At 34.7% G+C, this 24,153-nt stretch overlaps 1 protein-coding gene across 5 annotated transcripts; it reads left to right on the top strand.

The window, feature by feature from the left end:
• The first annotated feature begins 10,236 nt into the window (after positions 1 to 10,236).
• On the top strand, positions 10,237 to 20,736 carry LOC120089295. 5 transcript variants are annotated; one of them, XM_039046724.1, is made up of 12 exons: positions 10,237 to 10,557; positions 10,661 to 10,735; positions 10,820 to 11,137; positions 11,249 to 12,896; positions 13,086 to 14,507; positions 14,733 to 15,091; positions 15,368 to 17,067; positions 17,779 to 18,217; positions 18,725 to 18,887; positions 19,857 to 19,960; positions 20,193 to 20,284; positions 20,375 to 20,736. In XM_039046724.1, the coding sequence occupies exons 3-12, from the start codon at positions 10,872 to 10,874 to the stop codon at positions 20,449 to 20,451; spliced, it is 6,270 nt and encodes a 2,089-aa protein (XP_038902652.1). In that variant the 5' UTR covers positions 10,237 to 10,557; positions 10,661 to 10,735; positions 10,820 to 10,871; the 3' UTR covers positions 20,452 to 20,736. The 5 variants fall into 5 exon arrangements, with proteins under 5 accessions (XP_038902652.1, XP_038902653.1, XP_038902654.1 ...); XM_039046725.1 differs by having other exon boundaries at positions 10,658 to 10,735; XM_039046726.1 differs by lacking the exon at positions 10,661 to 10,735 and having other exon boundaries at positions 10,237 to 10,492.
• The last annotated feature ends 3,417 nt before the right edge of the window (positions 20,737 to 24,153 follow it).

The raw sequence follows: 24,153 nt of genomic DNA, 5'->3' as shown, positions 1-24,153 counted from the left end.
TTGGGCCAATAATCGTTATGCCCCTTTAGTTGCATCTAACTTCTTAAGTACCACTGATCCCTCTAATGAACATAAGTCATAGTCCTACTATGGCTGAGATTTCTCTTCCAAAGAGAACCTGTGGCCACTATGTTCAAGACTCGGAATCAGCCCTTAAGGGAGCAATCTATTTACTTACCCCTGCTTTGGGGAAGGAGTGAGTTTCATCTTGTGTAACTGAGTTCCCATCTCTCAAATCAGACAAATCCCCAAAAAAGTAGGCATGTTGAGTTGGCAATCTGGCCACTCTCACCCAAACTAATCAAAGGGAACATCCTCAAAGGCAGGAGTTTCCAAAAACTCAGGATTGAGGTCATGTCACTTACGGTCGTTTAGGTGAGATGTAAGTCTCAAGTATCAACGGCGTTATATAAAGAGACTAGTCATCTCGTGGTCCGGTCTTATACAAACTCTTTATATAGGACACCCCCGCTAACATGTCTCCACATGAATGGTCAGGATCTACCATCTGTAGTAGTTCACAACACTTGCAAACCTCTACAAAGCGGGTCATATCCGTAGTATCACCAGGATCAGGTATCCTCCTTAATCCTTATACTACAGAACTTTTTAGGTTATCACTTAAAGCATGATCCACTTGTATATCTCATATACATGCTTAAGTTTACATATAATAACCATGAAGCTTTTTTTATTGGATATGAGTAAATGCCAAATACAATAACTCTTATTTTATTCATAACAATGTGTACAGGTTACAAACTACGAGACTCCGAGATAATTAGGATTGAGAGGTTGGTGAAGAATGGACTTCTAAGCGAGTTAGAGGAAAATTATTTACCTGTGTGTGTGTCATGCCTTGAAGGCAAGATGACTAAAAGACCTTTTACTAGAAAAGGTTATCGAGCCAAAGAGCCTCTAGAATTAGTACATTCAGATCTTTGTGGTCCGATAAATGTGCGAGCCAGGGGAGGCTACGAGTATTTCATCACTTTTACTGATGATTACTCATGGTATGGGTATGTTTATTTGATGCAATGAAAGTCATAATCCTTTGAAAAGTTAAAATAGTTCAAGGTTGAAGTTGAAGGCGCATTGGATAAATGGATTAAAACACTTCGATCAGATCAGGGTGGAGAGTTTTTGGATTATAAGTTCCATAATTATATGATATAACATGGAATCGTTTCCCAACTCTCAGTGCCTGGTACACCTCAGAAGAATGGTGTATCGGAGAGGAGAAATAGAACCTTGTTGGACATGGTTCGGTCGATGATGAGTTATGCTTCCTTATTGGACTTGTTTTAGGGTTTTGCAATGAAGACTGCAACTTATATCCTCAACTGTGTTCCTTCCAAAAGTGTTGTCAGAACACCTTTGGAGTTGTGGAATGGGCGTAAAGCTAGTTTGTGTCACTTCCGCATCTGGGGTTGCCCAGCACATGTGCTTGAGGCTAATCCTAAGAAATTGGAACCATATTCGAGGCCGTGCCTATTTGTTGGGTACCCAAAGGTACACGAGGGGGTTACTTTTATGATCCTAAGGAAAACAAGGTGTTTGTATCGACAAATGCTACATTTCTGAAGGAGGATCATATAAAGGAGCACAGTCCACATAGTAAAATTGTGTTGCGTGAACTTTCCAACGAAACTACTAAAACTTCAACAAGAGTTGTTGAAGGGCCTACTACATCAACAAGAGTTGTTGATGGAACTTCATTTAGTAGGTCAAATCCACCTCAAGAGTTAAGGGAACCTCGACGTAGTGGGAGGGTTGTGAACCCACCTATTCTTTATATGGGTTTCACTAAAATCCTAGATATGGTAGCCGATGATGAGGTTGAAGATCCGTTGTCATATAAGAAGGCAATGAAGGATATTGACTGGGATGAATGGGTCAAGCCATGGCTCTCGAGATGGAGTCTATATACTTCAACTCAGTATGGGATCTTATAGATCAACCTGATGGGGTAAAACCTATAGGTTGTAAATAGATCTACAAGAGGAAACAGGGTGCTGATAGGAAGGTGTAAACCTTCAAGGCTAGACTTGTGGCAAAGGGTTATACCTAGATTGAGGGAGCTGACTATGATGAGACTTTCTCACTTGTTGCCATGTTGAAGTCTATCCACATCCTGCTATCCATTGCCTCATATTATGACTATGAGATACGACAAATGGATGTCAAGACTGCCTTTCTGAATGGTAATCTTGAGAAGACCATTTATATGGTGCATCCCGAGGGATTCATAGCCCATAGTTAAGAGCAAAAGGTTTGCAAACTGAATCGGTCCATTTATGGGTTGAAACAGGCGTCTCGATCTTGGAACATTAGGTTTGATACTACGATCAAATCTTACGGCTTTGACCAAAATGTTGATGAGCCTTGTGTCTACAAGAAAATCATCAACAGTTCAGTAGTTTTCATAGTGTTGTATGTAGACGATATCCTACTCATTGAGAATGTGGTAGGTTTACTGACTTCAGTTAAGAACTGGCTAGCGACCCAATTCAAAATGAAATATTTAGGAGAGACTCAGTTTATTCTTGGTATTTAGATCTTTCGGGATCGAAAGAACAAAGTGCTAGCGCAGTCTTAGGTATCATACATTGACAAGATGTTGATCAAGTACTCGATGCAAAACTCCAAAAAGGGCCTACTGCCTTTTGGAGTTACATTGTCTAAGAAACAGTGTCCTAAGACACCTCAAGAGGTTGAGGAAATGAGACGGGTTCCCTATGCATCTTCCGTTGGTAGTTTGATGTATGCGATGTTATGTACTAGACTTGATATCTGCTATGCTGTGGGGATAGTCAATAAATATCAGTCTAATCCAGGACAAGGTCACTGGACTGCTATCAAGAACATCCTCAAGTATCTTCGGAGAACGAGGGACTACATGCTCGTGTATGGATCTAAGGATTTAATCCTTACTGGATACACGGACTCTACTTTCAGACTGTTAAGGATTCTCGGAAATCCACTTCAGGTTAAGTGTTCACTCTTAACGGAGGGGCTGTAGTATGTTGAAGCACTAAGTAGAGGTGCATCGCTGTCTCCACTATGGAGATCGAGTATGTAGCGGCTTGTGATGCTGCTAAGGAGATCGTTTGGCTTAGGAAGTTCCTAACTAATCTGGAAGTTGTTATAGATATGTCTAGGCCCATCACCCTTTGTTGTGATAATAGTGGTGTTTGGCGAACTTTAGGGAGCCTATGAGTCACAAACGTGACAAACATATAGAGCGAAAGTATCATCTCATCTGCGAGATTGTGCATCGAGAGGATATGATAATCACGAAGATCGCTTTGGAGCACAATATTGTTGGCTCGTTTACGAAGGCTCTCATAGCTACAGTTTTTAGGGTCACCTACAGAGCATGGGTCTACGGGACCGTCCGTGGCTGGACTAGGGCAATGGGAGATTTTGTATTGGGCCTTAGTGCCCTAGTTTATTGTTTTATACTTGTTTTTATCTTGTACACCCACTCGCTTTAGGACAAGTGGGAGATTATTGGGGTTGATGCCCTAAATCTCGTAGGGTCTTGTAGTTTGTAAACACCTGTATGAATAAACACTTGTGATGTAATAATATGAGATATTTTCTTCACTGTTGTCTATGAAATATGAGATATTTTAGTTGCATTAACTATAAACCAATAAACTAAGATCTCTGGATATCGTTGTAACTTAAGCATGTATGTGGAGACATACAAGTGGATCGTGCCTTAAGTGATAACCTAAATGGTCTGTAGTATATGGATAAAAGAGAGAAACCTTATCCTAATGACATTACAGATATGACCTACTTTGTAGATGTTACAAGTGTTGTAAACTGCTACAGATTGTCTAATCCTGATCATTCATGTGGAGACATGCGAGCAGGGGTGTCCTATACAAAGGAGCTTGTATAAAATCGGACCACGAAATGTTTAGTCTCATTATATAACACCGTTCATGATAGAGACTTTCATTTCACTAGGATGACCATCGGTAACATGACTTTAATCCCGAGTGAGTTGGAAACTCCTACCTATGAGGATGGTCCTTTGATTTGCATGGTTGCGAGTGGCCAGATTGCCAACTCAAACCTACCACTTTGGGGATTCGTCTGATTGGGGAGCTGGGAACTCAGTTACACAAGATGGAATTCACTCCTTCCCCGAAGCAGGAGTAAGTAGATAGATTGCTCCCTTAAAAGGCTGATTTCGGGGCCTGAACGATGTGGTGGCACACACTTTCTCATAGCCCGAGAGATGTTCACTCATAGTAGGACTATGATGTATTGTTCATTAGAGGAATCACTGGTACTTAAGGAGTTAGATGTAGTGGCAAAACGTTAAATTGGCCCAGCTGTACTTACGAGCGATCTGTGAAGGGTTATCGTACTGTTGATTGATTATATCTAATGAACACAGAAATATATCTGTAGTGAGAAGAGTGCAATTGTCGGTCTTTACTGGAGTGCCCGACAGTTAACGGATGGTGGATTTCGTTATTAAAGAGTTTAGTCAGCTATTCACGTACCCTAAGAGCTTCAAGCTATAGGTCCATAAGGTCCCCTTAGTAGCTCAATGGATTCAAGTTGAGAACCGTTTTTTGGGTTAGTTTAAAGTGTTCAAATTAACAAAAGGGAATTTGATTATATATGATATAATTAAATTTGTTTAATTATATGTGATATAATTGATTGATGTATTAGATATATTAATTGGAGGAATTGATATAAATATAATTTATATTAAATAAAGGAGAAAAGAATTATGATTTAAATATTACATATGACGTGATATTAAAACTATAGGTTATAAATATAATATGATAAGTTAGTTATTATATTTATTTATAATAAATCAATTATAAGATAATTGTTTGTTTATTATTTCTTTTCTTAATTAACCGTGAAGGTGAGAGGTTATTTTCAGATTTTGATAACTGAAGAATTCATTTTATTGAACGATCGCTTCATTTAATAAATTACTAATAGTTTACTCACGAAAGACTACACGATAGCCCTCTAGCGAGAGACTAAACGATTGTGTAAAGCGAGAGACTAAATGATCGTGTATAGCGAGAGACTAAAGATCGTGTAAAGCGAGATTTACTAAACGATCGTGTAAACGATCTAGCGAGAGATTAAGCGATCGTGTAAGTGATTGAGTGAGAGACTAAGCGATCGTGTAAGCGATTGAGCGAGAGACTAAATGATCGGCTAGACGATTCTCACGAGGGCGAGATTTACTAAATGATCAAATACTCTCAGTCTATGCGATAGACAAAACCATTCTCCCACTTACTTGATCGTGTAATTCGATCGTTTCTTCCTCCTTCCCTCTACCAAATTCACATAGAGTTCACACCTTTTGGATTTTCACTTTGAGAATACCAAGGTTGCCGAGTTGTAGTATCGAGGGGTTGTTGTTCGTGGATCAGACTGTTCGTGTTGGCTAGGCGATTGTGATGATAGTGAGAGGTTATTGGACAAGTGCTCATGAAAGCGATATATTATCGAACCATTGATCACGAGAGCGAGAGATTTACAGAAGAAGAGTTCTTCAAAGGTATGTCTCTCATTCCTTTTGAATTGTTTAAGAAAGTATGCTGTAATTTTGTTTAAGATGCATAACTGTTCTTGTATGTTTATGAATGCATTTAATTCTTTCACAATGGGCTTAGAAAGATCTTACTTCCGCTCACTGGTTCTCTTGAATAAGAGTTCCTTCACTATGGGCAACTTAAGGTATGCTATGCTTTGCACTAGGCCTGACATTTGTTATGCCTTAGTTATGGGCAACTTAAGTTTGCTTTTCCAAAAATTAAATTTGCAAAACTGTTGACATAATTTTAGTCTATAAGCATGTGGACAAATATGAATATGAATGAATGAACAAATCCATGTCCTATTGCCATAAACTTGATGAAGACATAAAATGAATTCTAATCTTCGTATGATCTTATGTCATACAATGCATGGATGAATGATGACTTTATTTTCTTTATGCGATACTACTTCTAGATATGTGTTATTAATGAATGTTCTTGTAGTATGCTGTGCGTTGTCACAAGTTTCCTTGCGTTGGAACCAAGTATAATTCCACTGCAAGTTTCTCGATGTGATTCGAGGTCGAAAACAGGGATTGTTTTAGGTTAATTGTGTTACAATTGTGATATATACGACCGAGGGTTTTTCAATTTAATAAAAGTTGTGTGTACAGGTATTTAAAAATGCGATAAAGTAAAGATAAGCAATAAAAATGCGATAATAAAGTAAATTACGATAAAAGTAAAGTGCGGTAAGATAAACCTAAGCTATGATGATACAAGATACAGGTTACATGATACAAGATACCGAGATTAAGACTGACTGTGAAGATTATACAAAGAATCGTGTTATGTGGTGGCAAGGCTTATGTGTGAAGCAGAAAGAGAAATGGTAATTAATATAAACATCGCAAGTTCCTTAATTGCGTTAAAGATATAAGTACGGTCCTACTTTCCATTGGTGTACACCTCTCGGTGATCGGCCGCATTTCCCACATCTCTGTGGTGAAACAGGGACGAACGTAGTGAACGCAAGGTTGCTTCCATCTCTAGAAGTACTTCTTGCTTTAGTTAATGCATTCTTCTAATCTTCTCTCAACAGATCAGAATGGCATCTTCACTTCTGCTTTCGTAGGTAAAGATGCTGTCTAGCATGCTTTAGCTAAACATCCTTATTTCTTTAGCACAGATTAAATTACTTGTTTAATTCATATTAATCACCAAGGGATTAAGAAAACATCATGGAGAAAGTGATTAAAGAAGGAACGGAAATAGACAGAAATATGGAAATGAAAATGATCATGACAATTAATTATAAAATCAAGCGTCTGATACATGGTTGTAAATGATTTAGACTAAGAAGATGAAATACAATTGATGAATAAGAGTTAGAAACAGATACAGAAGAGTGCCAATGTCTTGACGCCGATCTGGATGGAGAGATTGCTTGCCGACGTAGATGGAGTGAACGGAAGGATGAGCTTCCCTCTCAAGCTTGCTCAACCAGTAGAGTTGATCTAGGTATAGAGCTTCACGGTGGGGATTTGGAATGATTCACCCTGAGACTCACCTCTCGGCCTTGTCTCTTTTCTTCCCAGATCTTCTCTGATCAGCACTCAGATCAGTCTCTCTCTCAATAGCCTCATATCAATTATCCCCCGTATCAAGTATATCTTTCAGTGAATTCTTTGAGGGTATTTATAGATGAAAGCTTTGACTCTCTGACTTGTGGTCCCCACTTTATTGTTATGAAAATTCCGAAAATGGTGGAATAAATATTCTTTCTGTTATGCAATCAGTCCGTAAAAAATGCACAACGGTTAGTTGTACACGTGTCCACATGCAGTGTTGTTTTTATTACCACATGCGGTTGAAGTTCAGCTCTGGATCGATTGTCGCATACGCCGTCATTGCGTTGATCGTCTATTCATTCCTGAATGATGGGCGCAATGCGATGTAGATGCGTTAATCTTTTTCTCTTGAGCCATGAACGCATACGGTGACTGGATTTCCTGCAAAACAGACTTGAAATATTCTTTTATACTATCGCAATGGTATTAGTGGGTGTATTGACGACAATTTATAATTCTTGCATTTCTTAGCCCATTTCCATACAATTGACACAACTTTCCTCTTTTTTAACCGCAATATCCTAATAAAGCAGTATCAATAACTTGTATTTCTACAAGTTATCAAGAACCTGATATTGTATTGACTTTTGCTTCTAGCATTGTCAGTTTGGAGAAATATTTTTTATTCTAAGTATTGTATGTGTTGTTGCATAATTTGTCAGACATAGATGTTCATTCCTCATTTTTTAGTCATTCAGCATATGAAAATTACTCATGATTCTTCATTAAACAAAATAATTACAATAAGATAAACAAAACTCAAAATACAAAAGTTTAACCTAAATAAAAAAAAAAACATTAGATATTTTCAAAATAGTGTTCATTGTTCCATTGATTGTGCCAATTTTCTCTTTAGGAGATTCAAAGAAGTTTACCACATCCAAATTTATCATTTTGGATATGTTAGATATATCATTATCCTGTCAGACAAAACTTGCTTCCAAAATTTTCCCATTTTCCTTTTAGGAAAGCTTGATACAGATCAATTAAGTGTTTTGATGTACGACAAATATGTGACCAATGCCCTGTCGTATCACATAGGACACATTTTTATTCATCGCCTTTTGAATTCTTATCTTGTGGAGCTTTTCCTTTATGATAATCATTTTGTGTGGTTCTTTTGAAATTTAGATGAATAGAATGATCACCATGAAAAATAACAATTATCTCTTCTTCTACCACGATCACAACCTCGACTATGATTATTGTTAAAATTTACAATATTCACTTTAGGGAATGGTGTTGCTCCAGTTGGTCGAGATTTGTGGTTTTTCATTAATAATTTGTTATTTTGTTCAATCACAAAAAGACATGAGATGAGTTCATAATATTATTTAAAACCTCTCTCTAATTATTGTTGCCTCAGGAGCATATTCGAGACATGAAAAGTAGAAAATGTTTTCTCTAACATGTCCGCATCAATAATTTTCTCTTTGCATAATAACAATTTTGAACTGATTTTAAATAATGCAGAGTTGTAATCACTTACTAATTTAAAATCCTGTAGCCTCAAATGCATCCATTCATAACGAGCCAAATGCATCCATTCATAACGAGCTTTAGGAAGATTAGTTGTTTTCTGATGATCATATCTTACCTTCAAATTCTTCCACCTGATGCAGAGATCTTTTATGGTTAAATATTCTATCTTTAATCCCTTGTGAAGATGATGGCAAAGAAAACTCATGACTTTTTCTTTTTCTTGATTGGTCGTATTTTCTTCTTTAATTGTTTCTTCAAGATTCATGGCGTCCAAATGTATCTCAACGTCGAGCACCCATGACAAATAATTATTATCATTAATGTCAAGAGCTACAAATTCTAGTTTTGTAAGGTTTGTCATGGTAACACTATCATAAAATATTTTGTTTATATTAGAAATTTAATATATACTAAGCATGTAAAATAACATTTAATTTATTAATTACATTAAAGAGGGAAAAAACCATACTTTTAGGACCTACCTTCAGCAGAGGAAACGACAAAAACTCGTGCTCATAACATGTTGTAAAATTGAGGAGCGAAAAGAGGCACCAAGGAAACACAAAAATCGAGGAAATATAATACAGTAATAAAAAAAATTGACAAAATTACGTATCAGGAAAAATGTGGAAATTGAAATGGGAATATGAAGTGGATTTTTCTCACCAATGTGCATACCTTTTAAATTTCACCAAATACTACTATTTAGAGACCATTTGGTAACTAAGATGTAGTATTACATTAGGGTTAGCAAAAAAATCCAGGGTCAAACCAGAGATTAAAATGGGAGCCCAGGTGGGGTCGGTGTTGGACTGACCTCGACCCCACCCTGTTTAGCTTTGTTAATATATTTTTAATATATATATAGTTTATTTATGTTAATTTTAAAACATCTAGAAAAAGTTTACATTTTTTCTAATTGTGGATTCTTTTATTTATTTATTTATTTATTTTTAAAGTTTGCATAATGTAATACTATTTCTTTTTAAATTTTTTGTTTATTTTTTTAAATTCAAATTTCAGTTATATAATCTATCAACTTTCTTTAATAAAGAAAAAATTGTTTTATATTCCAACAAATTTATAAGATTAGTAAGTATAATTGTAATATTTATTTTCTTAATAATTTGTTTTAATTAAAGTGAGATTTTTCATAATTTTTTTTGGGACGGGTCCCTATGGGACTCGATTCCCCGACATGGAATTTTCATCTCCATCCTCGTCTTCAATCGCGGGATAGAGGCAGAGATGAGGATTATTCTCCTTGCAGGGATAGGGATGAGAATTCCTCTCTGCCCTCGTCCCATTGCCAATCCTATATTACATAAACGTCTCAAGATATATGGCTAACATGGATGATATGCACTAGGACACTTATGCATGAACATCTATTTTTTTATTTATTTTTTTTTTTTTTTAAGAATAGGTAAGGTGATAGGGTAGTTTAATGAAGTAAAAGAGTTGTTTGGGCAAATTTCAAACACTAACTAATCAAATCTACACCCTAATTCATTTAATGGACATCTATTTTATTATATCATTTGTAATATCTAATAAATATTCCACAATAATTTGTATATTTTAATTTAATTCACATAACCTACACAATTTTTTGAATCATGTATCTGTAGCCACGCCGGCAACACTTGCGCACGAGCACAGCAGCAAACGGCGACCCCAGCGTACCATCACTTCCCTTCTGTTTTCTCCTCACCGGAATCTTAGAGTAGCGACGAACGACGTCCACACCATACTCCAGCGCCCACAGCAACGTTCCCTAGTCGAACCACACTTTGAACTACTCAGCAGTGTTTTGTCTTGTTTCATGAAATTTGCTAAGTACACACTCACCGTCGACTTTGTAAATCGTTCGTAAGCGGTCTGAAGAGTTTTTTAAATTGGGGGTAATCATTTGTAGTGTTAAAAGAAATGTTGTTTTCTTTGTTGGTCTCTTTGCTGACATATTGATCATTAAATTGGTTTTTCTTTTCTTTGTTGTCGAAGAAGACGCAATTCAAGATAATTAATTTAAAAAAATCCCTATGTTATGGCCGTGATTATGAATATCAATTGATAGGGATGGTGAGTGAGTTTCATTTTTCAAACCCCTAAATCAGACTAGTCATATCGCATTCCATCTGTGATTGTTTTTCTATTATTTTGAAGGGTCATGCCATTCACAATGCAGTTGCAAGTAAATCTAGCAGTGATTTAGTGGATGTTGTTAATGGTGGAGGTAGAGTCGAAAGAGAAGAATTCAAAGATGAAGAGTAAAAAGAGGAAGCTAAAGAGTCCTATAAAAACTGTTAGGCCTTCCAAGTCTGCTCGAGTTTTCATCTCAGCGGAAGTGGAAGATGTAGATGAAACAGAACGGGTTGAGAAGTTGGCGCAAAGAGAAGTGTCTCAAGAGTCTGAAGAAGGTGGTCCATGGAGGAACTTGGAATTGATTTTGTTTGTTCAGAACAAAGAGCTCGACCAACAAAAGTTTGTTTCTTTCACACTTTATCTTTGCATATATGTTACGGCGAAATTCCTTAGTTTTGCTTGGAATCTGTGTAAGTTTTTGTCTAATGCTATTCGGTGGTTTGAATGCAGGAAGGTCGAAGCCGTTTTTGGCTTTGTAAACTCGAAGTTGAAAGAGAAAGATAAATGTTATGATACGGTAAAAATATCGCGCTTGATAGTTTTTCTTAGTGATTGGGTGCAGTCATTGTTGATTTCATCTCAAAAGAAAACCAAGAATGATGGTGGAAAACATATTAACGTAGTTGTTGAGCCATGCTTAGATTATAGATGCTGGGAGGTTTTTAAATTTTGTTTGGAAGAATCAGTGAAAACACGCATCACTTTGAACCTCTCAAAAAATCTTTTGCATGCCTTTTGTTTTGTTACAAGGCATGCGATATCCCTACTAGCTGCTTCGTTGAGTTCAAAAGAAGAGTTATTTGGTGGGGATTGTTTCAAGTTGTACAATATCGTGCTTGATTGTGTTTCTTTAGTATTTTCGCCCCACCTTGGTCTATCCAACGAGAATTTAGATGCTTGGATTTCTACAATTGATGCAGCGCTCGAGTTTCTTCACATAATTTATGTAAATAACTTGGAAGGTGGAGATGTAGGCACTTTTGCTATTAAATTTTCGTGTATGATGCTTGAACCTTTTGCTAAATTTTTGTGGATTCACCCTACCAAGAAAACTGGATTTCACAATTTTGTCAATAAGCTTTTGGAACGTTTACTGCAATTATTGTGTGATATAAGCCTTAAAGCTGATGGATGTAAGCATTATTGGACAAGAACTTTGATGAAGTTACTTGAAGAAGTTCTATCTCATGCTTTGTTTCATACTGTGCATATCGAAGGATTTTTGTGCTTACATGGTCCAGAAAAGGTTATGAAATCCCATGATGAGAAATTGGAAGAGTCTAAAGCACATATTATGAGCTACCATAGACATTTATTTGATAAAGTGCAAAAACTAGTTGCAGGAAAGAAGTTTTTGGCGTTGGGTGCAGTAGGAGAATTGTTTCATGTGCTTGTTGTCAGAGTTAAAAAGGTGAAAGAGGCTTCAATGTCATTTGAGGACACCAAACTGAATAACACAATGGGTCTTTTGGGACCTTTGAGGGATGATATATCAAGTCATGCATCTTTTGCGCTTCTAGGAAGTCCCGATGGACTATCAGAGAAAAGCAATAACGAGAGCAATTTGAGTACAGAAATAAGGAGGTCTCTTTTTGAGTTTTTTGTACAGATTTTGCATCCTTTACTTCAAACAATTGAACTCATTAGCGCTGAGATTAAACTGGGATCAACCTTGTCAGATGTTCATTCCTTACTCAAATCAATAAATAATGTACTCGCAAGTTTTATGAAGGAAAATGTGTACTTGAGAACTGAGGATAACTCTGAAGGGGCTTGCCATAATTTCTTAAAAAAGGTGTATGATACAATAATGTTGGTTTCCTCTCATTTACTATTATTATCGAGGCTTGAGATAGAAAGCAATATAGACCTGGAAGTGTTTGTTTTAGCAGCAAATGAGATACTGGTGACTCTTGGCTATCTTCTGGAAATTGAATATGATGTGATTGAGAATGATTTGGTGAGCTTATGGATGCTAATCCTTTCTTACTCTGCTTTTAATCTTTCTTTCACAAGCGTATCTAAACAACACTTGTTAACTTCCAAGATTCAAGAGCTTGGATGTCAACTGGTCGTGTTATATAGTCAGCTGCGGCAGGTTAGTATTAAGACTTTGGATTATCATCTGAAATTTGTCTTGATTTGTCTTGATTTGTCTTCATATTGTTTCACTCTCATAATATTTTTTTTTGTTTTATAACTTGTTTTGCAAATTTTTTTGACTTAATCTTAAATTTTCAATATACTAAACCATGGTCACTCCTTTTTTGTATATTTTCTATTGTAGGTCAACATCAGTATTTTTGCTCTATGTAAAGCTATGAGGGCAGTGGTATCAAATGAAGGTGAAACTGAAAAAGAATATGCCAGCTTTATGACTTCTTTAGGTCATGAAGCCTATGGTAAATCAGTTGGGATGTTACTTTCTTCCCAAGATATAAAATTTGCAATCCATAAAGCTATTAAATATATACCCGAAGGGCAAGCTAGTGGAATTATTCAGCAGTTAACTGAGGATGTGACAGAGACTTTAGGATGGTTGAAACTGTGTAATCTGAACTTGATTATAAGAAACAAGACAGGGGGCTCAGATATGCAACCTGTGCTTCTTGGGAGAGGGTTCTCTGAAGTATATGCTCTGATATTGGATTCACTGATGATCACATCTGGCAATGCTTTCCAAGTTGGAACTTTAATTGCGAACTTGGTTTCAGCAATACGTCCTTGCATGAGTAGTTTAGTTGGACTACAGTCAGATGGTGCCAAAGCATTCTTCCTTGCTGTCATGGGAAAAACATGGGATGATTTGGTTGCTAATGAAGAAAATTGTCTTGGATTTGGAGTGGCCAGTCATTGGGTCTTTATTTTCTTCTTTCGCTTGTACATGTCCTGCCGGAGCCTGTACAGGCAAGCAATTAGCCTGATGCCCCCAAGTTCGTCTAGAAAGATGTCAACAGCAACTGGAGACTCATTCATGGCCTATTCTGCTTGTGATTGGATGCAGAGGACTGATTGGAGTGATGAAGGATATTTTTCGTGGATAATTCAACCTTCAGCTTCTGTTCTTTTTGTTGTGGAATCTGTTTGTAGTCTTTATCATCAAAGCACCAACGTAGGTTGGTACCCTTTGATTTATGTATTGCTTACCATGGCTATTCAGAGGTTAGTGGATTTGAATAAGCAAATAGGCTCTCTCGAGTATTTGCACCAGAGAAATGAAAATTTGATGCAGGTTGAGGTGCTTAGTGATGATGATTTGTCAGTGTTACAGAAAAAGAGAAAAAAGTTTGGAAGGCTTGTCTCTGTTTTGCGAAAAGAAGCAGAAGATCTTACTGATTTTGTGATGAGCCATTTATCTTTAGTAGCTAAACGTCATAAAAGAAATGCAACTTCAAATGATAAATCTACTGAAATACTTAGTGAGATCGATGAATGGGACTTTAATATTTCTAATGTGAATAAAAGGTCATTCCCCACAGCAGTTTGGTGGATTGTTTGCCAGAATATTGATATTTGGGTGACTCATGCTGCTAAAAAGAAGTTAAAAATGTTTATTTCTTTTTTAATTCCTACGTCTCTTTGCTTCTTTGCAAGCAATCATACTAAGATTGGAACACAACAAACCTGTGGATATCGGCAGCCAAAGAAAGTGTCTCTGCAACAAATTTCATCAGCTGTTCTAAGTGATCCTATCTTTTATGAACACAGAGTAAGACACTGAAACAAATACTACCCACCCTCTCACTCTCTTTGTATTTTCAAGGAAAAAAGAGAACAATTTATTCTTTAGTTTTGGTTTGAACATGATTGTTATTGTCTTTTGAAGGTTTCATTGCTGTCAATACCTTCTGTCTATTGATTTTTTTTTTTCAAATTTCTTAGTGTTTATGAAGTTTATTATATCACATGATGACAACACTGTCTATTCTATTAGTTTGTATGCAGGTTTATGCCATCAAGGTTTTGTCGTGAGTTAAAGGCTTCGTTATTATCATATTTTCATGTTATTTATAGAAGTCCAGCTGATTGGATGGAGGTGATAGCCACACTTGAGTGCTTAACTATAGGCATTTGCAGTGGCCAACGTACTCCTGATGATAATGCTCTCCTTGACAATCGTTCATCTGATATGTTGCATACAGAAGATTGCAAGTTGAAGGGTGAGTCACGTCAAAGCAATAGGGGAATCAGAGATTGTAAATATTTGATTAACCTTTTATGTTTGATGCCAATGGGAAATATGAGTTCAAGGTCCTTTTCCCTTTATACGACATATGTTCTCGAACTTGAAAGGTATGCATCTTCTTTGCTCTCTCTTCCTATTAATGGTGCCTGAATATGATGTTTCTTAGTTTGCAGGATGATATAGAACACACTCTTCTACAGTAGGATGCATCTTGTTGTATGTCATTATTTTCATATCTATGTTATTAATTAGACAATAAATAATAGAATAACAAAACAATCTCAAGTGAGTCTGGGAAGCTGGTTTGTTATGTAGCTTCTTGGAGTGTCATAGTTAATAGCCTTTGAAATTTATTTCTTTTTTACTTTTCTTTTGTTTTCCAGGATATTGGTGAATGCTTTATTAGATAATCAGACAGCTCTATGTTCAAATCAATTTGAACTCCTCAAATTGTTTGCATCTTGTCGGAAGGCTTTGAAATATATATTTACGGCTTACTATGAGGCTGATAATAGACAAAGCTCATCTACTCCAATTCCATCTGAAAATCGATTTCCTGTTTTATGGCTTTTTAAGTCTTTATCACTTATTAATCAAATTCAAGAAGCTTCTCGGGGAGGTACAGACAGACAAATTAAGGACATCATCTTTTCATTGATGGATCATACATCATACTTGTTTTTAACAACTAGCAAATATCAATTTAAGGAGGCGCTCTGCATAAGTGTAAATGACAACAAACCCTGCAAGGAGCAACACCAGGATGTTTGCCAAGAACTAAATGATGGAGACGATCTATGTTTAGATTCCATCCACAGTGTAGAAGTATGCAATAGTGCAATTCAAATGATTAACAGTCTGGAGGAACAGGTGGAGAGTGAACTTCTCTCTCTGAAGAAGTCTAATTTTGCAGTTGGAGATGCTAAAAACAGTACGGATATGTGTAAATTTAATTCTCTAGCTTCTTGCCTCAATGGATTTTTGTGGGGCCTAGCATCTGCTATTGACCACACTGATTTCAGGAATGGTAACCGTCATGTGAAATCAATCAAGTTGAAATGTGAATATAGTTCTCGACTGAATCATTGCATGAATGCAATTTCAGAATTTTTAGGCCTCATCTTGGACATGTTTCTTGATAGAGACAGTCAATGGCCGACAAAATTGTGTGATTATCAAGCATCTCAAGACCTGTTGATTGTGAATGAGCTCTCTGGTAAGCACAACTCTGAGGCCGATACATCATTTAGTGAACTTCACGAATTAGAATCTTTTTATCGTGATGATAAAAGTGAAAATGCTAGCACAAAAAGGAGAAGGTTGAAAGTGGAGAATAAAAGCAGTTTTGCATCTGTTCTCAACGAGGCTAAGTCAATTGAGATGCAATCCTTGAACCAACCCTTTTTTCGAGGTCTGCTGAAAGGTTCCTACCCTGAAGCAGAATTTGCACTTAAGCAGCTATTTCTTGCTGCTTCAAGAATTTTGAGATTGCATAAGCAATATGATACCACTCCTTTGTCATCAAGGTCTATGACCATCCTAATTAGCATTTCAAGATTCTTGTTGCTAGAATTTGTGGATATGGTTGAAGTGCCACAACCATTTGTGCTTTCATGCTTAGATGGTGTTCTAAAGTATTTGGAGGAATTAGGCCATCTTTTTCCTTTTGCTGATCCTGTGCAGTCCCGGAATATATATTCTAAACTTATAAATCTACATTTGAAAGCTGTAGGAAAGTGCATTTGTCTACAGGGAAAAGGAGCTACTTTAGCATCACATGAGACGGAGTCCACTACAAAGACTCTTGATGGGGGATTATTCAAAGAATCGTCTTTTCCTGGAGTTTACTGCATGGATGAATTTAAATCTTCATTGAGAATGTCATTCAAAGTGTTCATAAGGGAAGCCTCGGAATTGCATCTCCTATCTGCAGTTCAGGCTATTGAGAGAGCCCTAGTTGGAGTGCAGGAAGGTTGTACAACGATATATGAATTATATTCCGGAAGTGAAGATGGAGGAAGGTGTTCCTCAGTTGTTGCAGCTGGTGTTGAGTGCTTGGATTTGGTGCTTGAATTTGTTTCAGGTAATTTTTAATCACCTTGCCCTTGTTTTCTTTCCCTTTTTCTTAATGAAAGTTGTTTTTATTAAAACAAAAAAAAAAAATTGTACCATGTGCTTTGTCTTTTTGATGGAGTCCTTAGGAGTCTTCTTCTTTTCCAGCCATTTAAATAGATAGTCTTATTAAGTGTTTTTAGCATGTATTGCATGTTGAGAATCTCACATAGGTAAAATAAAGAGACCTCACACTCTTTATAAGTTAGATGAGCTACTCCTTTTATTGTCAATTGGTTTTGAGATGGAATCCCATATTATCTAATTTGGTATCAAAGCTCATAAAGCCCGAACGGTTATTTGGTCCAATAAAAAGAAATTGAGATTTGATCAAGAATGGTGAACTCAAAAGAGACACTATCTTGAGGGGGCATGTTGAGGATCCCATGTTGGTAAAATCAAGGGATCTCACACTCTTTATAAGATAGATGAGCTACTCTCGTCGCCAATTGGATTTGAGATGGAACTCCATATTATCTTATATTGCAAGGTTTATGTTTTTTGTATGTTACTTTGCCATAGTCTCATATGTTGTATTATCTGTATGTAGGAGCAATTAAACCAAAAGGTTATTATTCCAGTCGGTATTTTTTTAGTTTGTTCTCTATATGTATTCTTCCAATAAACTTTTCTTCAAAACAAATTTTTTATGCAACTTAAATTTCTTCTTTTTCTTTTTTAGGACGTAAATGCATGGGTGTGATTAAAAGACACATTGAGAGCTTAACTGCTGCTCTGTTTAGCATAGTTCTACACTTGCAAAGTCCACAAATTTTCTATGTAAGAATGATTGCCACGAAAAATAGGAGTGATCCAGATCCGGGATCAGTCATTCTTATGTCTATTGAAGTACTTACAAGAGTTTCCGGGAAGCATGCTCTTTTCCAAATGAATGTTTGGCATGTAGCACAGTGTTTACGCATTCCTGCAGCACTTTTCAAAACTCTCTCTCTTAAGCTCCCAGGAATTCCAATTGAATCAGAATGTTCGTTGATCTCGGCTCAGGAAGCCTCCAATGTAGTTGTACCCACGAGTAATTCTATTATAGACAAACAATTCTCAATAGACCTTTTTGCTGGCTGCTGCCGCTTATTATACACTATTCTCAAGCATCGTAAAAGGTATGATTTAGCATTGGGACTTTAGTTGTAAAGGTAATTTTCGGTGGCTGTCTACGCAGAGTATTTCATATTTTTCGTTTGTTTGATCATTTTCTATTGGCAATTTATTCTTGCTTGATAATTGGATACAATACTAGTTTCTTTACGTTTCATTGCAGATGATCCTTGAAATATGTTGTCCATTTAACTACATAAAGTACAACTTATTCCAGTTTGAACAATTGATTGTAATCTTGTCTTGTGAAGCTAGAAGCATGAAAATAGTTGCTTTTTTATGTTTTTAAGTTGATGTAATTGTAAATAAGTTCAGAATCTTGATATAACTCTAGTAATTCGTTCTGTCTTCGCAGATTGCTGTAACTTTTTTGTTATTTTTTCTCCTCTATTACGCGTGTTTTATGTTTCTTGAATCAAATTGATATCAGTCGTGGGCTTCAATTTTGATTGTTTTATTGTGCCTTGGCTTAAAACCTTTTATTCTTGAACTAATTTCTTCATTGTTCATAGTGAGTGCAAGCGTTCCATTGCTCAACTACAGGCATCAGTATCTGTTCTTCTTCATTCCCTTGAAAGAGTAGGTCCAGACCCGAAATTTATGGGTGGTTACTTTTCATGGAAAGTAGAAGAGGGAGTAAAGTGTGCATCTTTTCTCCGAAGGATTTATGAAGAGGTTTGATATGTCCATCAATGTTTCTTGATAACTATTTATGACTTGTGTCCTACAACCTAAATAGCATCAGCATTTATGTAATTCTTCTCTTTCATTGTCAAGATTAAGGGTTTGTTTAGATTGACTAGAGAAAAAAATATTTTCCAAAAGAAATCAATTTTTTATGAGAACAACTTTCATCGAGAAAAAGATGAAAGAATACACGGGCGTAAAAAAAAACAAGTCCACAAAAAGGGGAGACCCCCACTGCAAGAAGGGACTCCAACTATACAAAATGAAGGAGTCATTTTTATTTAAACTCTTGATAAAAACTATTTAAAATAATCTTTGAAAGTGTTTTAAAAATTATTTTGAATGGTTGTCAAATACTTTAATTATTTCTAAAATGACTTATTTTTAAAATTATATACTTGAAAAGTTAATCCCAAAGACACCCTAATTCTTTGTTGCTTTTACAAGTTGATAATCAAGCCTTCGTACGTTTAACTACTTTTGAACCAAATTCTTACATGTGGTTTTAAGCGTGTGCAAGTTTTTGTTTTACTTTGACCAATCTTGTATTAGTAGAATTAGTGTCATTGTACCCTCTATAATATAATGTTCTGAGCTACAACGAGTGTTTATGATGGATGACTTTCATTTTTTTTTTAATTGCTACAACTATTGTAGCCCGGAAATGTTCATGGGGGGCTGTTACGAAGTCCATGTTTTCTTTTCCCCAAATATGTTATTTGTGAACTTTCCAATAAACTTATTGGAATTCTATTCACCATTAAAATGTTTTCTCAGTTCAGCTAAGTACTCTTGGTAATTAGGTCGATAATTTAAATCAGTTCAGATAATTTATGGTTGACTTGTTAATATTGCATACTATTCAGAGTTTCACTTCGATACTAAATGAAGTTCTATTCATTTGTTTCATGTTTTGTTTGTTCAAGTGACATACTCCTTTTCTACTCCATGACACAGATAAGACAACAGCGGGATATTGTAGGGCGACACTGCTCCCTGTTTCTTTCAAATTACGTTTGGGTTTACTCGGGACACGGTCCCTTAAAATCAGGAATTAGAAGGTTTGCATCCTTGAACTTCTAAGAAATTTTTTAGCAAATTATAAGTTCACATGCTTACTAACATGAGTATGTAACATTATCCATTTGTCTTGGCATAAACAGCGGTTGAGTTATTAAAAAGTAGAACTATCGAGGAAATTAAAAGGCTGTATCTCTTCAACTTTACCTGAATTTGGTAAAGATTTTCTTGAATGTGTAACTCATTATTGTAAAATCGAAAATTCCGTTGCAGGGAAATCAATGAAGCGTTAAGGCCTGGTGTCTATGCTTTAATAGATGCTTGTTCAGCAGAGGATCTTCAATACCTTCACACTGTATTTGGCGGTAAGTATCGCTGGTTGACATGGTTTTCTCAAAGGACAAAGATGAATGCGCAAAAGGTTAACATTATTACTTTTTGTGTTGTTTCTGCAGAAGGTCCATGTAGAAACACCTTGGCAACTTTGCAGCAGGATTACAAACAATTTTTCCAATATGAAGGAAAAGTATGATTCTAATATGATACAAACCATTTCTTTCTATGTTCATATATGATTCTAATATGATACAAAAACCATTTCTTTCTATGTTCATGAGATATGAGAGATCATATCCATATCATGCATAAAAGAAAATTTCTCAAACGAGCGGCTGCTTGATTGGAAAATACCGCCGAACACAGAATTCTGAGGTAAAGTTGATGCCTTCTTAACCATTGTTGATTTTTTTTCTCTGTGTAAATAAATTTAAGAAGTTCTCATTAATCTATTTCATACTATACTATTCGTTTTTACTTAGTATAGGACATAGCAGTTTTTCCTGCAGTTTTGTCTGATTATAATTTATACGTCATTGGTTTTGCCATTGGTCTCTGCTGTCATGGTTGTTTTATTGCATTAATCGGATGTCCCCGAAGGGACCATGGTTGTATTATTCCATTAAGCACTGTAATTAATTATGAGAGTTTGTGGTTTTATTTTTTTATTTTATTTTATTTTTAAATTTTTTTTTCCAATTCGTTTTTGTCCCTAAATTGTTGAGTTGATTTATTTTGATCATTGAATTTTGATTCAACTTTCAGGTTTGATCATTGGTTTTTTTTTTTTTTTTTAATATAAATTTTAGAGTCCTTGTTATATTATTTGTCTGTAATATTTAATCCCAATGCTCATTTTTTAAAACCAATATGGCTTGAATGTGCTCATTTTAACATGCCAGTGCACATACTAAAAAAAAAACTTGTTAAGTTGTAAGGTAAAGATCAAAGTGTTATTTTTCTTGTTTGATTTTAAATTTGAGGTTTAAAATAGATATCTTTAAAGTTTAAATATCAAAATGAAACAATTTCAGATTGAAGATCAATGGGGAAGGAGTGAAACCAACTTGAAATTTTAGAATCCGAAATAGGATTTAAAATTAATATTTAGGGGAGAACGAAACAAACCCATCATAATAGGATTTATATTGTTAAGTTCAAATTAAATTAGTGTTGGAATGTGGCCTAAAATCTTGTAATTAATTAATTATTTAATATAGTACTTAAAATTAATTATTAAATATATAATAACTTACCGGTAGCATATGGATAAGGTTGAGTATATTATCTTAGTAACATTATGGATACGACTTGTTATGAAATTGTTACAAACGATGTGATCCAAAACGTTCATATGGAGACGTGTAAGTGGGATATCGTATACAAAGGATTTGTATAAGATTGGACTATGAAATAATTAGCCTCTCCTAATAATACTGTTGATTGAAGAGATTAATATTTCACAGGATTACTAACATTGTTGATTGAAATATGTAATTTGATCTCAATCTTGAGTGTGTTATGAATTATTGTCTAGGAAGCTTTTTCTTTAATTTGTATGGGTGTGAGTGACCCAACTTTTTGATTCAATAAGTCTACCATTTTGGGGATTTAATCGAGTGGGGACTTGGGAATATATCTATACAAGATGGAACGTACTTGCTTTAGGGTAAGTAGATGAGTAGTTTCTTTTAAGTGTTGACTTTAAGTCTTGAATGATGGAACTCCACCCTCTCACTGGCCCGAGAGGGACTTGGTTTATGGATTGACCATAAATAAATTGTTTACTAGAGGTTCAATGGTAGTTAAAGAGAAAGAAGTAACTGAAGGGGTAAAACGTAATTTGGCCTAATTGTAATTACGGACAACTCGTGAATGATCGACTTGTAATGGTTAAATCCATGGATGCAACACATTTTATTGTGCATAAGAGTGCAACTTTGAGCCTATATGGATCTTTAGTGGAGTGCTCTTTAGTTAATGAATGATGATCAATTTAATTAAAGGGTTTAATTAATTAATCTTAAATCATTGAAGTTTATAATTTGTGGGTCTATTAGGTCTTCCTATTTATTTAGGGAATAACAAAGACCAAAATTTGAAAGAATAACTTGAATTGTTCAAATTAGATAAGAGATATATATGTATGAATTGTATATGATATAATTAATATAAAGTATAATGTATAATGATGCATTATAATATATATAGTTCATTAATAATATGATTTATAATAAAAAGAAAACTATATATCATTTGGGAGAATTAATATATTTGAGTTTGATTAAAATATTAAATCAATATATATTCAAATTAAAGGATATAAATAATATGAATTAGATTTATATTAAAAGTGTAGGTTATAGAGAATGACCGGAAAAAAAAAAAATTACAGAGAAGGCAAACTAAAATTTCTTTGAGAAACTTCAATCCCTTTTACTCTTAAGAATAAAGGCACCCACAAGCTATATTCTTGTCAGAGAATAGGCGGTAAGGCTTTTTGGAGGTGTCTAGTACGTTTGAGGAGATCTATTCGTGAAAAGAAGGTTTGGAGAAGATTTTAAAGAAAAGGTCTTCACATGTAATTTTTCTTACTATATGTTTAACTTAGAGTTCATAGTATACGTTATCTGTATTTTTTTCTCCAAAAATCAATAACAAAAGTGATTTTATGCTTCCGCTAGGAAATTCGGTTCTTTCAATTAGACACTTGAGAAGCCAAAGGGTTAGTTTGCCAATATTTTAGTTTCTACTAGCAAACGATTAATTGTGTTTCTACATATCATTAAGTTTCTGATTTTCATTTTTATTTATTTCAAATATCAACTCAAGGGTGCATGAAACTATTCAGATCGTTAGTCCAAAACAAAGTGAAGCTAACCATTGATTTTGTTTGGTTCTTTTTGGTATTTTGTGTATTTGAAAAATTGGTTTTTACGTAGATTTACTATGTACATATTTATAAGTGATTTTGAAATTATTAAAATCACTTTTGTTATATTTAAAATCAATTCAATGTTTAATTTCACACTTTTAAATTTGATTTCCATACCGTTATAATTGATTTTAAATGAATAAAAGCATTTTTGGAGTGATTATAACCATTTCAAAATTACACTCAAACATGCCATAAAGATAAGTAAATTAAATATTTAATTGTTTTTAAATTTCCTAAAGTCAACTTTCAATAAATAATCTTCTTAATTAGTATGGTTCATTTAGTTATGCTCATTCGTTTATAATTTTAGTATGATTTTCAAATATAGGAAAATGAGCTAATTTATTTTCAAATGTAGTAAAATGTCATTATTTATCAATGATAGATCTATCATCTATAAATCCTGATAAATGTCATAAGTGTCTATCATTGTATGATAGACAGTGATATTTTACTATATTTTAAAACATTTCAAGCAGTTTTGTCATGTATAATCATGAATTTTTTCTAAGTTCCAAGTATAAACTGATGGTTACATACTTCTATATTGTTTTAACAAATACAGGCAACCCTCGGTTAATTAATGTCCCGTTTGATAACCATTTGGTAAAAATTAAGTATATAGACACTATTTTCACCTCTAAAATTTTTCACTTATTATCTAATTTATTACCGATGGTTTAAAAATTCAAGCCATTTTTTTAAAAAATAGTTTTTAAAATTTTATTTTCGTTTTCAGAATTTAGCTAAGATTCAATCATTGTATTTAAGAAAGATGCAAACTATTGTAACAAATGCAGAGAAAATATAATGGTTATCCAAAGACTTAAAAGAATAATGTAGTTTAAAAAATGATTTTTATGATAGAGTTGGTTTGAAACTAATGACGAAACCATGCAATCTTTTAAAAATAAGTGGCGTATTTTATCAAATGTAAAGTCAGATGTGAACTTAGAAAAG

Source organism: Benincasa hispida, chromosome 10 (assembly GCF_009727055.1).
Source record: "Benincasa hispida cultivar B227 chromosome 10, ASM972705v1, whole genome shotgun sequence".
NCBI lineage: Eukaryota > Viridiplantae > Streptophyta > Magnoliopsida > Cucurbitales > Cucurbitaceae > Benincasa > Benincasa hispida.
Note: the sequence above shows the minus strand (reverse complement) of the source record. Positions and strands in the feature narration are given on the sequence as shown.